At 44.3% G+C, this 13632-nt stretch overlaps 2 protein-coding genes across 3 annotated transcripts in view; one reads left to right on the forward strand and one right to left on the reverse strand.

The window, feature by feature from the left end:
- The window catches only part of LOC135912540 (uncharacterized), a 328642-nt gene that overhangs the window by 96973 nt on the left and 218037 nt on the right, over window positions 1–13632 (forward strand). The window lies entirely within an intron of this gene.
- Window positions 298–13616, reverse strand: LOC135912517 (uncharacterized). Its single transcript, XM_070533051.1, has 6 exons — window positions 13570–13616; window positions 8927–9001; window positions 5596–5674; window positions 2795–2868; window positions 1379–1456; window positions 298–426 (listed from the first exon to the last, which is right to left on the reverse strand). The coding sequence occupies exons 1-6, from the start codon at window positions 13600–13602 to the stop codon at window positions 310–312; spliced, it is 456 nt and encodes a 151-aa protein (XP_070389152.1). The 5' UTR covers window positions 13603–13616; the 3' UTR covers window positions 298–309.

Below are 13632 nucleotides of genomic sequence, written 5' to 3' on the forward strand. Positions count from 1 at the left end.
TGCTCGGGGGACTACGTCGCCGCTACAGATTTACTGGTCAACGGATATGTTTTCTACGGAATTACCCAATGAAGCAACGAGCGCTACTTGAATGTCCTCAATATAGCGTGCATATGCGCCTTAAATCGCACCATTCGTTTAACAAATCTTGTAGCTTTTTAAAAATAACGCTCGACTATTTTCTTAGCATGACTGGTAGCAGTCACCGTCGACGTTGTGTTCTGGAGACTCGTTCCAGAATTACCTACGGCACGTGCATCCACAAGAAAGGCGATGTGCGTAAACAATGCAAAAAGAAAAGTAAAAAAATTATAGTTTAATGTCCCAACTGTTTCTGGTTCGGAGGCATTTGCCAGACAAGCACACGCCAATACTGTATGTCTTCTTGGCTGGTCCTATTAACTTTTCTTCGCGCCTGTATTCCAGCTGTAAGAGAAAAGGGTCGTACATTGTAAACCAAACTGCACAAAGTACTATCTACTTAATCTTTCTTAATACTATCTATCTATCTATCTATCTATCTATCTATCTATCTATCTATCTATCTATCTATCTATCTATCTATCTATCTATCTATCTATCTATCTATCTATCTATCTCTCTATCTATCTATCTATCTATCTATCTATCTATCTATCTATCTATCTATCTATCTATCTATCTATCTATCTATCTATCTATCTATCCACTAGGTACTGTTTACTTAATCTTTTTTAATTTACCCGTAAATAAATTAACGGTGAATACCACCGCAATTGCCCGGTTCGACTGCCAGCTTCTTGACCAGAGTCCCGAATCTGGCAGCCTTGATGCCATTAGGTAGCATACGAGGGTTTATTAGCCACTTGCCTACTCTCCTATGCTCGCATGTTACCTGACGCCATCGAGAAAAAAAAAATGAGGTACTCCACATCCACCCGCCATGAGTCTGAGTGGCGCTGGCTAATACTCCCACGACTAGATCTATTACAGATAAATAACCAAGTCAGTGGACGGGTTGATGGCCGTCGCTGCAGCACAATTGGTAACGCATCACACACTCTGGATGCGAAAGCTGGGGGTTCGGTCCCCACCGGCAACAAGTTTTCTTTTCATCCACTTTCATTTCACCCCCCCCCCGTTCGTTATTTTCTACATTTGTAGAAAATAACGAACGAAATAACGAACGAACGAACGAAATAACGAAATCTCTGTAGACAGGCATAAACATTTTGCCTAAGTTGTTTTGTCATTGTTCTACATCTTGTATCGATAACCACAAAGCAGTAGTTCCACTCGAAATGTACGCAAGATTTTGTTTGTAGATCACTTCGTGGAGCTTTATTCCACACAGCACAGACAAAAATAAAAAGGCGGTATTTGATTTACGTTCACTTACGAGGCATAGTGTACCATTGGGACGATGTTCCGTCTCAAAACGCCTGCACGTAGCCGTACAAGACGCTCCGACAATAAGCTGAAAGCAAATTCATGGTGTTATACTGTTGTTGCACTTCACAGCTACAAGTGTTTACAAAGGAATTGCTGTCAGCTACCAACGGGCCGTTGGACGTTTTCTAAAAGCCATATGTTGAAACGTTTTCGTTGTGACGATAAAAATTGCAGCAAAGGAGAGCATCTGCGCACCATTTTTAAATGCAGTTGTGGGGAATGAAATGAACCCCGTTTTTTTACAGTATACAATGATATAAAAATGATACAATTAAACTTATCTTTAATAATATTTACAACAAGCTGAGGAAATTATGACTGTATGTCCCATGCAACTAGTTCTACAAGAAGCGTTTGCGTAATCTCAGACTTAGAGACTTACGCAGAAAAGAAATGGGAAACTACAAATATCAGTGCTTGTGGTTTGACCATTGGCGCTTGGCCACAAGATATCATGCGCGAGTGCCATAATAAAAAAAACGGCTGATCCCACGCATTGTGGGAATCGATGAAAGCGAAGTTTTGTATGCTGTTTGCTTTGAATGACGACAATGAGCGGTGATGTTAGTCGCTAATGTGCAATTTCTTCAGCTTTTAGTCCAATACGAGATGGTGAGTTCAAGTTCAAGGTGTTCAAGTTTAATTGAATGATGGGTCTCTACGTAATTCAATTAGTATTATAAAATGATGTGTATGCACTTTATAGATACATTCGCAGTCAGCACCACGTTTCGCTGCGTAGGTGCCCCTGTTCGGTGCGACGCTTCTTTCGGGCACGAGTGTCTTGCACGCTGAGTGGACGCTTTGGAGCCATTTTGCTATAGCGCTTGTTTGAGTGCTCCTCCTGCATACGTGACCTGCACGCTCTTGAGACGCCAGCTCCAAGCCCTCTCTTGAGGTGATGGACGATTCTAATGTTTACACTACCACAGCTCAGGCCCCGGCCTCCACGGCCCAGCACCTGCATTTTTGTCGCCTAGCAAAGTAAGCACAGCACGTGACGTGCGCACAAACTGTGCAACGTTGCCGCGGTGGGGCCCGCCACGGCAGCGGCAAGGCAAGCCATCGCAGTAGCCTGCCTTGCCAGCAGTCGGGAGAAGAGGCAAAGAAAGTTTCGCTTTAATAAAAAAAATCACTGATATTGTAACGGTTCTCCTGTCAGTTCCTCACCATTGTCTTGGTTAGCTAGAATTGTCAGAACGTGGGTCAACAAAAAGTTTCACCCTCGAGCTCCCTGCCGTCTGACATCACCAGTCCGGATCTTCTCCTTCATTGCAGCTGTTTTAAAAATCGCACTGTACGAACTAAAGTCAATGACTTCAACAAAAAAATTCCACGCCCGTGAGAACATGTATGGACAGACCTCCGGAGAGACTTGCACGTTGCTGACTTTGCACTCTTTCTTCTTAAACTGGTGATCGATTGGTTGGTCAGGCGCTGTAACAAAGAATAAAATGGTAACTACCTAGCACTGTGACGCTTAAAAACAACTGGAAAGAACTGGACATAAAAAAAGCAGATACGATGGGTGTCACCGTCATCCCTCTGTAGCACGTTTCAGTTTCTTTTGCATATGTCATTTCTTAAACGCTGAGGTGTACGAACAATATAAAAGTTTCAGCGCTATCGCATGACAAAAAGGTTTCAAGCAGAAATAGTGCGCTTTTCTTTATTTTCGGCATCCAAAGCTAAACTGAAGCCAACAGTGACGTATGTCGACGTTCCTTCTTGCAGCTTCTTGTTCTCTTATTTTTTATCTATTTTCTTGCGGTTTGCATTTGTGATCAGCGAAGTATAGCTTATTGCCCTTCACGAGTGTTGCGATTACTAAAAGCGAGCATTACCTAAAATTTGCCCTTTAATACAAAACCCGCGAGCAAGAATAAAAGGGTTTGCCTGCTACCCAAACAAATTGTACATATATAGTTTGCAATCTGTGGGTATGTTTGTTTACAAAAAAAAAATCAATACAGACACTCACATCCGGACACCGCCTGTTTCCCGCTAATGCCTCCATTTATTTTTCACGTCTTCTTCTTTTGCACTCACAAGTGTTTACACGGGAATTTATGCCACAGGCTGCTTTCCCAAGCCTATCACCCCTGAGTTAAGCCGAACGCCAGGCCGGGTACACTTGTTCCCATTTGAGAACCAATGGGTGCACGGCGGTGGTGGGAATCGAACCCACAAGCTCCCGCAGCCGAGGCGAGCGCACCGCAACTAGGCCATCTAATGCCTCCTTGTGACCGTCTCATTAGACTGAGTTGACGATAGCCCTGGGCGTAACTTGCGGTGACCTAGAGACCATGCAGTCCCATGGGCGAGAAAGTGCTACTGCCTTCGTGTGTGGGAACGCAGTTACCTTGTGATCACTTAGATCAGGCTCACTGACCGGCCATGGTGGGTAGGTTGGTAACAAACACAGAGGTCGGAGATTATTTGCGCCAACGTTTACTTGCACCTAGTGCTGCACTACGACATCTTGGTGAGCTTCTGGTGAACGTCTGTGAGCGTTATTCACCAAGCTTTAAATATAAACCCAACAGAGAAGCCTGGACAGGACAAGCACAAACTATCAATCCTCCCGACACTTCAACTTCTTCAACTATCCCAAGTAACTTCCGTTTCATTGTGCTTTCTTTATCTCTGTTTTAAGTTTATGTATTTTTTTCACGTTACTCGCTACATCGTCTGCAAACTGGGACATCCACACGCTATTACGTCATGCTGTTGCGTCTTCGTGGTAGAATAAAGTTCCTCACTTTGGTTATTTTTGTTTAGGTGAAAGCCTCATTCCTTTGGGTCTCCTGTGCCTGTCTTATAAAGTTTGTAAACAGGAATAAGGTGCCTCAGACAGGCTGGCCAACGTTTCGATAGGAGGACCTATCTTCGTCAACCTGTCTGAGGCACCTTATTCCTGTTTACAAACTTTATACCACAGAGTGCTATTCCATCTGTCAGCCCCTTTCTTGTTTTTGGACTTATGTGCCTGTCTAGTCACTTGAGTCTGTCTACAGTGCACTCGAAACATGTTTTCTCGTATAAAAATGGCACAGTTGTGGGAGCAAGCTTGCACACAAAACTGTCGAATTCTGCTGGTCTGTTGCAGCAAGAACCCCAGTTGACTGCACGACTTCGAATGACAATATCCGAAGTCGAGCTGCGGAGTTCACCAAGCTCTAATGGGAGGTGTACCCAAACAAGATGTAACATCCCCTCAACCACAGTCGAGAAAAAGCGCGATGAAAGAAATGACGCTGTAATATTCGGTGACGTGGAAGTGTGCCATAATAATACGCGTTCACGCTCATCCTGTCCGTGTTTCATTGCGTTGGCTGTATTTGTATGCACGATCAGTTATTCCAACAGGACTATGGGGTTTTTCCCGGGTGTTTCCAGTTAGGGCAGTATACCATATCCTATTTTTGCGAAATAACGCTAGTGGTTATTAGGCAAAAATATTTGGCTTCACGTGCGGTCGTCATGTCGTAAAGGCAGCGGTTATGCACACCAAACATGCAAATCGGAGAATTATTTTCTTTCATCTATCTGTAAGTTATCTGTAAACAGTATCATTTGACATTTCCTGTACACGCATAATAAAAACTTAAACTTCAGCTAGGTACTTACACTTTTTTCACATAACCTGAGACAAACACTATTTTTATTAAACATTAATCTTCATGGCAACCGACGCACGATTGCAATGGGTGTCAGTGTACTTCTCAAGAAACACTGATTTGTACTATTTCCAGCTACATGCGTCATCTCTACTGTTTTCGTACTGCTGTACATTCTTGTGGTCACCGTCGTCGGCAAAACCCGCTTAGAAGTTCTAAAAATGAGTATATGACATACTTGTTTTCTTCGGTGTGTGTGTGTGTGTGTGCGTGTGCGTGTGCGTGTGTGTGTGTGTGTGTGTGCGTGTGTGTGTGTGTGGGTGTCTGTGTGTGTGTGTGTGTGTGTGTGTGCGTGTGTGTGTGTGTGTGTGTGTGTCTGCGTGCGTGCGTGTGCGCGTGTGTGCGTGTGCGCGTGCGTTTGCGTCTGTGTGTGTGTGTGCAGTTTTCGGCTTGATAAGAGAGAAAATTGAACCTTATACATGTGTCTTAGTAGGAGAACAACAATTGCTCACGGAGAGATCGAAAAAAAAAAAACAGGCCTTACGTCGCGCTACACAATGGCCTGCTGCGCACACTCCGACTTCTTGCAGCTTCTTGCCGGTCCAGCTTAGGGCACTCCTAAGCTGAAAAAAACCGAAACAAAGGCGATCATAAGGAGAGATGCCAAACGTCTCGGACGCAGCCTGTTAGCAGAACAAAGAAGAAACAGGTAGAAAGAGCGCTAACTTGCTAATAATTTAACGCGAAGCTTCCTTTGCAAACCCTGCCGGGTTTTCTTGACTCCGGCTGCTGCGTGTTGCTATCTTGGCGAGTGAGACGGGCTTGAAAGAAATTGAATTGCGCACCCGACGGTCGCATTGAACGCCGGTCTCTCAGCACAGTGGCCAGATTCTTTATCCATTAAGGTACAATCGCTTCTTTCCTTGCTTTCTTTTATTTTGTTTATGAAAAAAGCGTACGTGATTGCGTTGTACCACAGTGGCCAAAACCGTTATAGCCGCGTCATGCAAGCACAATACAAGTACTTCACCTTACAATGGATAAAGTAAAGCATTTCTTAACAGTCGATACCCATCCGGTTGGAAATCTCTGATAATAAATGTCCCTCAGCTTTTAAATCATTTGAACGAAAGGCAAATGCCCAGATGCAATTGGTTCTACATTCTGATAATTAACATACGAGTTTACCATAAGCTGCGGGACGCCATAAGTAGCAGCTTGCCAAAGGCACATCTGCACTTTACGTGACATACAGGTATGTCGTATAACAAGAGGATTTACACCTAGATCATTTTTTTTCATAAACGTCCTTCGGGGAAACGCGCCAAAGTAGGATGGCGTCCTTAATTGAAGCTAATAAAGCCGCTTTCCATGGCTTTCTGTATATCACCACAATCGCACGCATACTGCTATGTGGGCCAACTGCAGCTAACCCTGGGAGCCAGTCACGTGCACCAGGTTGCTTAGCACGGGTGCGTGCGAGAGAGAGAGAGAGAGAGAGCGCGCAAATGCGCACGCAGCGAGTTCCTTTGCGCCAGACAGGAATTAAACGGACAAATTTATAGCGCTCGCTGAACCTCTTCGAGAAAATTTCCCTTCACAGACATTCCGAGATGTGCGTTGAATCCGCATTCTTTTTTTTTTTCGTGAAAACGCACACATGCGTGAACTGTCCGATTTATCGTCTCTCTGATGAGCACATACAAGGAGACTAAAAAATTAAGGAAAAAAAAACGAAAGCCAACAAGATCGCAGAGCCCTATCTACAAGTCCAAACCCACTCGCATGTAATGATACCGAAGGAACGCTCATAAAGATGTCGCCGTTCACCTTAATGTTATATGCTTCCATATTTTCTGGTGGCAGGGCATCACGGCTTCTTCGAATAATACTAGAAATACTAATGTCATCGTGCAAAATATTGCTGAACAGTTATGCGCTAAGTATCCCGATATCACACTTTGATAAAGATACCCAAGCGCCTCAAGTGCGCAGCTCATTCGATAGTATGCTGCATTGCTGTTATTCTTTTTCATTTTTTTTTAGGTGTGCTTCCTGGGACACCTGAATTGCTCCAAATCTATGGAGACTGTTACAAAGTTTGAATCAGGGTCGGCTTGAGCGAAAGTACGGTTTCAACTTAGGGATAACTACGAAGGGTCTCAGACATCCGAGTCTCCACTGAGGTGGCTTAATTGTGGAGTGTGCTGCACCGTACGCATTTTAGAGATTGGTATACCTTGGCGCTCTTATTTGTGGGTTCACTTGTTTCGTTAGAGTTGGGAAACGTCACCGAACCACTTCTGGTATTTATTTTTTTTATCCTCCTCGTGCAAGTTAGGTTCGGTCATACCAATGAATAGTTGCCGTCGCCACGCTTTTGAGTGCTTTAGTCCCGCAGTACACCTTTTGTTCGCTTCTTTCTTTGCCGGTGCTGAAAGCGAGCTCTTCCATTTATTTATTTATTTATTTATTTATTTATTTATTTATTTATTTATTTATTTATTTATTTATTTATTTACTTTATTGCACATTACTTTACTCCTAGTATTTGCGCGTTACAGAGGGAAGGGGCATATTACAGGACGAAGATTGGAAGCATAAACGAATAACGAAGAGCAAGACTTCAAACGTAAACAGTTGCCGAAAAGAGTTACCGGTACCGTAAACAGTGCGAATAACATAATTAACCACATACCGGCGTAAAAGCAGTAGCGAAAAAAAAAGACAGAAAAAGACAAGCACAGAAAAGAAACACGCTCCATATATGCCTTGCAGTTTTGCGCACACCATTATGCAGTCAAAATGCATTACGATTTACATCGTCGTCTGCTTATTTGTTGTTGATGCCGTTTTCTCGTTATTCTGCGACAGAAACTACACTGTCAATTCTTTCTAACACGGATGTGCTACTTGCTCAACACATTGCAGCGTATACGGGAACTTTTTAGCATTATCCTCATTCTTTTATTTTACTCCTTGCCGTCGGAGTCTTTGTGTCGACCTATGAAGCCTATAACTCCTTCTCAATCGAACCCTAGACTAGTGGAAAGCAGCACTGCCCAGCTGGAGCTGGCAAGCACCGTTGCGTGGCTGGCGGAGCGGGCGCGACGGGCGATGACTGCTGCTGAATTTCTCGACTGGGGAGTCTAATCGCCGGCGGGTAAAGAAGCAAGACCAGCTTTCTGCACCGGACCCCTTACCCTTTAAGGGTGTAACTGAAGTTTCATGCTGATGCTGCTACTACTACTGCTTTTTAGTAGTAGTACGACTAAATTACTACTACTACTACTACTACTACTACTACTACTACTACTACTAACACCACCGCCACTACTACTACTACTAGTAGTAAGTACTACCAAACACTCCTCACTTAGCACTCAATGTCGCCGCAAGTCAACCGACCACGAAACCCTAACCACGTCCGTTGGCCCTACAACGTAAAACCTATTTCAACCTGTTCTTACTCCAAATCAGCCATTAGCCCTGCCTGATCGGTCAGAATGGTCCGGATCCAGGTCATATGGGCGGGTGCCACACACATATGAGCAGAGCCCGAGCCATTTTGACTTATCAAGGAGGGCTAATGGCAGATTTGAAAATAAAAACCGATTGGAATAAGTTTACGTTATACCGGCCCAAGCTTGGATGGAATCACAGTCGGTACAAGTTTTCACGCGTGCAACAGAACATCGCTCCCTTCTCAAAACTCACACATAAAAGCCAGGTCTAACAACACTAACAACGTCTAAAGATAGCGCTTCACGACCTCTCTCCCCGCACGCAACGAATAGCCAAATTCTGCCTTACTTACTTCCGAATTAGTTGTGGCAGTGGACTGAAAAAAGAATGTTTTCACTTTTTGAACTTACTGCACACAGTGTTCCATCCTGCAACGCTATTGTTCGTGCTCTTGTCGAACATTCACATTTGATAGCGACTGGAATCTGTGGGAATACGTAATAACGTATCATGTAGCGCGTACAATGTTCAGATCAGCCGCAACATTTGTATGACCAAGCGTGCAATTGCTGCGTGTACCGACGCACTGCAGCTTAGAATGTTAGATCACTCTTGTTTGCATGGCAGTAGCTTCCATATGAATATAAAGCACTTCTACCTACTCATAGAAGGCTTTTCAATTGCTCAATATGTCTTAAACATGGGCCTCTAGTTACATCCACTGCAGTAATATAAATGGGTTCCTTGAGCTCTACACTGTCCCATGTCCTGCATCAAACCAGCCTAGTCTTTAGGCACAAATTTCCTAAGCTCATCATTTCACTTAATTCTATCCAATCATCTACCGCGTCACCATCGTCTCTTCTCAGAGGTTTCGAGCTTGGTCTCACCTGCATATTGTAGCATTCAGACAAAAATGTCAGTTTGCATTCAGACAAGAACAAAAAAAATGATGCTGTATACCATCCCTTAAGGAAGCACGGAGCTGTGTGCTCAGCGGAAAAGAGGACTTGCACTGATTTAAAAACATTGATCAATATTGGAGCGCTGTCTAACTTTTCGAAAACTTTTTTTTTCACGCATACATACGAAGCACTATCAGCGTAAACTCAAACGACAATCCGGGAAGAAAGCGATTCGACTTCGCTGTTCCGTTTCCAGTTTCGCCTGCAATAATAACAGTTGCTTAATTCAGGGCGCTAAAACGTAAAGCTATTGCAATCTTTTCTACTCCAATTCTGCAATAAGCCCTGCAGAATTGGTAAAAATATAATCGAACCACCACCAACTGCACCTATTTGTCACGTGAAGTCACGAAAACTGCTAAAACTGATATATGTGTCCACGGATTATGCATGATTAGAATGAAGAAAAATCATTCTTATTCGACGCCTTTTTCGCCATTAACGAAAAAGGCGTCGCTTGTCCAATCGCTATCGTTCAAACGTTCACGGGCTGCGCATAGGCGCCGACAACGAGGGGAGGCTCCAGGGCCCTTCCGCCCCTACGCCCCCCCGCCCCGGGCGCCGAAGCCCCCCACCCCCTCCTCCAAACACACGCACACACACACACCTAATGTGCCATTAGCATAGGTTTTTCACCCACATCATTTGAGGCTTCTTTTCACTTTCCTCGACCTTTTCGCTCGCAATTTTACTCGGCTAAAAGTTTACTGCATCATTGTTTGCACGGACGTGCACGAATTTTAATTCATACATTCGCTTCAAATCGTCACTGCACATCTGTACCACATGCTGTCAGAAGTAGGATAGATTTGCACAAGCAGAAACGCATCGAAATACGGGCGTCGCAGTGAGCCGACAAGATGGATTTAGTGAACCGCCGCAACCGTTGGTGCTGTCAAAGAACACCGCAAGGAATTGGTGCCTGTTCAGGCAGAGATTCGAGCTGTTCTTGAATAAGGAAGTAAGGAAGTATAAGCAAGTATAATATGGATAGAATTGAACATGCTCTCACGAACGGAGGAAGCCTAAAAGCCGTGAAGAAGAAACTAGGGATTGGCAAGAATCAGACGTAGGCGGCAAGAGAAGAAGTCGTTAATATGATTACTAATATGGATGAGATAGTTCGGGTGGCTGAGGAGTTCTATAGAGATTTATACAGTACCAGTGGCACCCACGATGTTAATGGAAGCGAGAATAGTCTAGAGGAACTTGAAATTCTACATGTAACGCATGAAGAAGTAAAGAAAGCCCTGGGAGCTATGCAAAGGGGAAAGGCAGCTGGGGATGATCAGGTAACAGCAGACTTGTTGAAGGATGGTGGGCAGATTGTTCTAGAAAAACTGGCCACCCTGTATGCGCAATGCCTCATGACCTCAAGCGTACCGGAATCTTGGAAGAACGCTAAAATATTCCTAATACATAAGAAAGGGGACGCCAAAGACTTCAAAAATTATAGACCGATCAGCTTACTGTCAGTTGCCTACAAACTATTTACTAAGGTAATCGCAACTAGAATCAGGAACACCTTAGACTTCTGTCAAGAAAAGGACCAGGCAGGATTCCGTAAAGGCTACTAAACAACAGACCATATTCACACTATCAATCAAGGGATGGAGAAATGTGCGGATAATAACCAACCCTTATTATAGCTTTCATTGATAACGAGAAAGCGTTTGATTCGATAGAAACCACAGCAGTCATGGAGGCATTGCGGAATCGGGGTGTAGATGAGACGTATGGAAAAATACTGAAAGGTATCTATAGCTGCTCCACAGCCACCATAGGGCTCCATAAAGAAAGCAACAAAATTCCAATAAAGAAAGGCGTCAGGCAGGGAGATACGATCTCTCCAATGCTATTCACAGCGTGTTTACAGGAGGTATTCAGAGACCTGGATTAGGAAGAATTGAGGATAAAAGTTAATGGAGAATACCTTAGTAACTTGCAATTATCTGATGATATTGCCTTGTTTAGTAACTCAGGGGACCAATTGCAATGCATGCTCACTGACCTGGAGAGGCAAAGAACAAGACTGGGCCTAAAAATTAATCTGCAGAAAACTAAAGTAATGTTTAACAGCCTCGGAAGAGAACCGCAATTTACAATAGGTAGCGAGTCACTGGAAGTGGTAAGGTAATACATCTACTTAGGGCAGGAAGTTACGGCGGATCCGGATCATGAGACGGAAATAATCAGAAGAATAAGAATGGGCTGGGGTGCGTTTGACAGGCATTCTCAGATCATGAATAGCTGGTTGCCATTATCCCTCCCGAGAAAAGTGTATAATAGCTGTGTCTTACCAGTACTCACCTACGGGGCAGAAACCTGGAGGCTTACGAAAAGGGTCCGACTTAAATTAAGGACGACGCAACGAGCTATGGAAAGAAGAATGATGAGTCTAACGTTAAGGGATAAGGAAAGAGCAGATTGGGTGAGGAAACACACGCGAGTTAGTGACATCTTAGTTGAAATTAAAAAACATAGATGGGCATGGGCAGGGCATGTAATGAGGAGGGAAGATAACTGATGGTCATTAAGGGTTGCGAACTGGATTCCAAGGGAAGGGAAGTGTGGCAGGGGACGGCAGAAAGTGAGGTGGGCGGATGAGATTAAGAATTTTGCAGGGACAACATGGCCACAATTAGTGCACGACCGGGGTAGTTGGAGAAGTATGGGAGAGGCCTTTGCCCTGCAGTGGGCGTAACCAGGCTGATGATGATGACGATGACCGCACACTAAGTGAGGGGAAGCGGACCAATCGCAGATGGTGGCACCACGCTCCCCATCTGGTTATGTACTTTCACTGCGCCGACTCGCCCCCATCGAAACTGTCTCCACTTCAGCGTGCTCCTCGCCTCTTCTCAGCCAGTTAGATGAGAAAGACTGCTCAATGCAGGCAATGCTATTCGCTTTGAAAGCAAAAGAAAGTGACCTCCTGTAAACGAGATGCGTGTTTGATTGGGCTTTTCAAACAACGTTGCGGGTTACCTCCTGATGCTTGCGTCGGTGGTTACGTAAATTTCAAGTCAGGAGATTGGAATAAAAACAGATCGGAATAGTTTTACGGTATAGGGTCCTGGGGTCCTATAACTGGAAAACTGAATGCTACTTGTCAGGCGGTCGAAAGGCGGGCAAGTGGAGCAGAATGTAATTCTAACATAAGGTCCGAAGTGAATCATGTAAATGAATGTGTAGGCTGCAGTACCAGTGTGGTGGTGCCCTTTCCCGCTCAGGTGGGTGAATGTACATAGGACAAATTGGCCGAAGCAACAATGTAAGAGGTAAGGAGCATGAATTGTCCTTCTACAAGAATGATTAGGCACGTGTGTCTGCGTATTGCTGACAATTCATGGTGTTAGCCTCAGCTCAAGGAGCCAACTATTTTGTTCAAGCATGCAGATGTATCCACTAGATGAGTCGTGGAGTCAGCCCGCATAGAGCGGAAGGGCAGGAGATGTATTAGCCAGTCTTCAATTGGTAACAGATGCCCCGTATCCACTTGTCCTGTTTGTGCTTTCCTCGTTTTGCCACGTGATCGCCTGTGTCGCTATTATTCATTGATATGTGTTGCAGTAAACTTAGTTGTGACTCAGTGCTCGTACTGTGTGTTTTCACCCCACCCGACGTTTTGCTCACGCTGTTAGCATTATGAATGCACACCGTCAAAGCGCACCTTTTCACTTTAGTACGTAACTCGTGTGGCTTAAATGCGCAGTTTCGCTGTGAGCGCACCGCTTCAAGAAAGCTGCCAACTAATTTTCGTCAGCTTGGCGTTCTCGAGCAAGCAGCGAAAACCCTAATAGACGATCACATTAATCTGCGAGCCTCCGTTGTAGTGCCGTTGCGTCCTTTCGTCGTGACAAAGATATAATTACCTTCCTTCGTATTGATTGTCCTCCTATAACGCTCATTAAGAGAGAGAATTTTGCAATCTGGCAAAATATGTGCGACATGTGTTTAGTATTCAATACGCGTAGTCACTATCACAAGGGAAATAAAGTTAAGACACGAATATCCAAAAATAAAAGCCCACACAACATTCTGTGGTTAGTATTCTTGAAACATGCATTGAATATGTGTGCCCTTACCGGTGACTGTGCCTTGTTTTTGTAGTAGGTCATATCGCACCCTTCGACTAGACCTGTCGTTGG

This window comes from Dermacentor albipictus, chromosome 2, assembly GCF_038994185.2.
Source record: "Dermacentor albipictus isolate Rhodes 1998 colony chromosome 2, USDA_Dalb.pri_finalv2, whole genome shotgun sequence".
NCBI classification, from domain to species: Eukaryota; Metazoa; Arthropoda; class Arachnida; order Ixodida; family Ixodidae; genus Dermacentor; species Dermacentor albipictus.

Bases quoted from the DNA above. Each gene is read 5' to 3' on its own strand.
- LOC135912517 (XM_070533051.1), bottom strand. From the start codon at position 13,602: ATGACCTACTACAAAAACAAGGCACAGTCACCG. The intron at 2,869-5,595 runs GTAAGGCCTGTT...TCTTTGTTACAG, and splicing joins AGGCCATTGTGTAGCGCGAC to CGCCTGACCAACCAATCGAT. The intron at 427-1,378 runs GTAAGTGAACGT...TTTCTCTTACAG, and splicing joins CCAATGGTACACTATGCCTC to CTGGAATACAGGCGCGAAGA.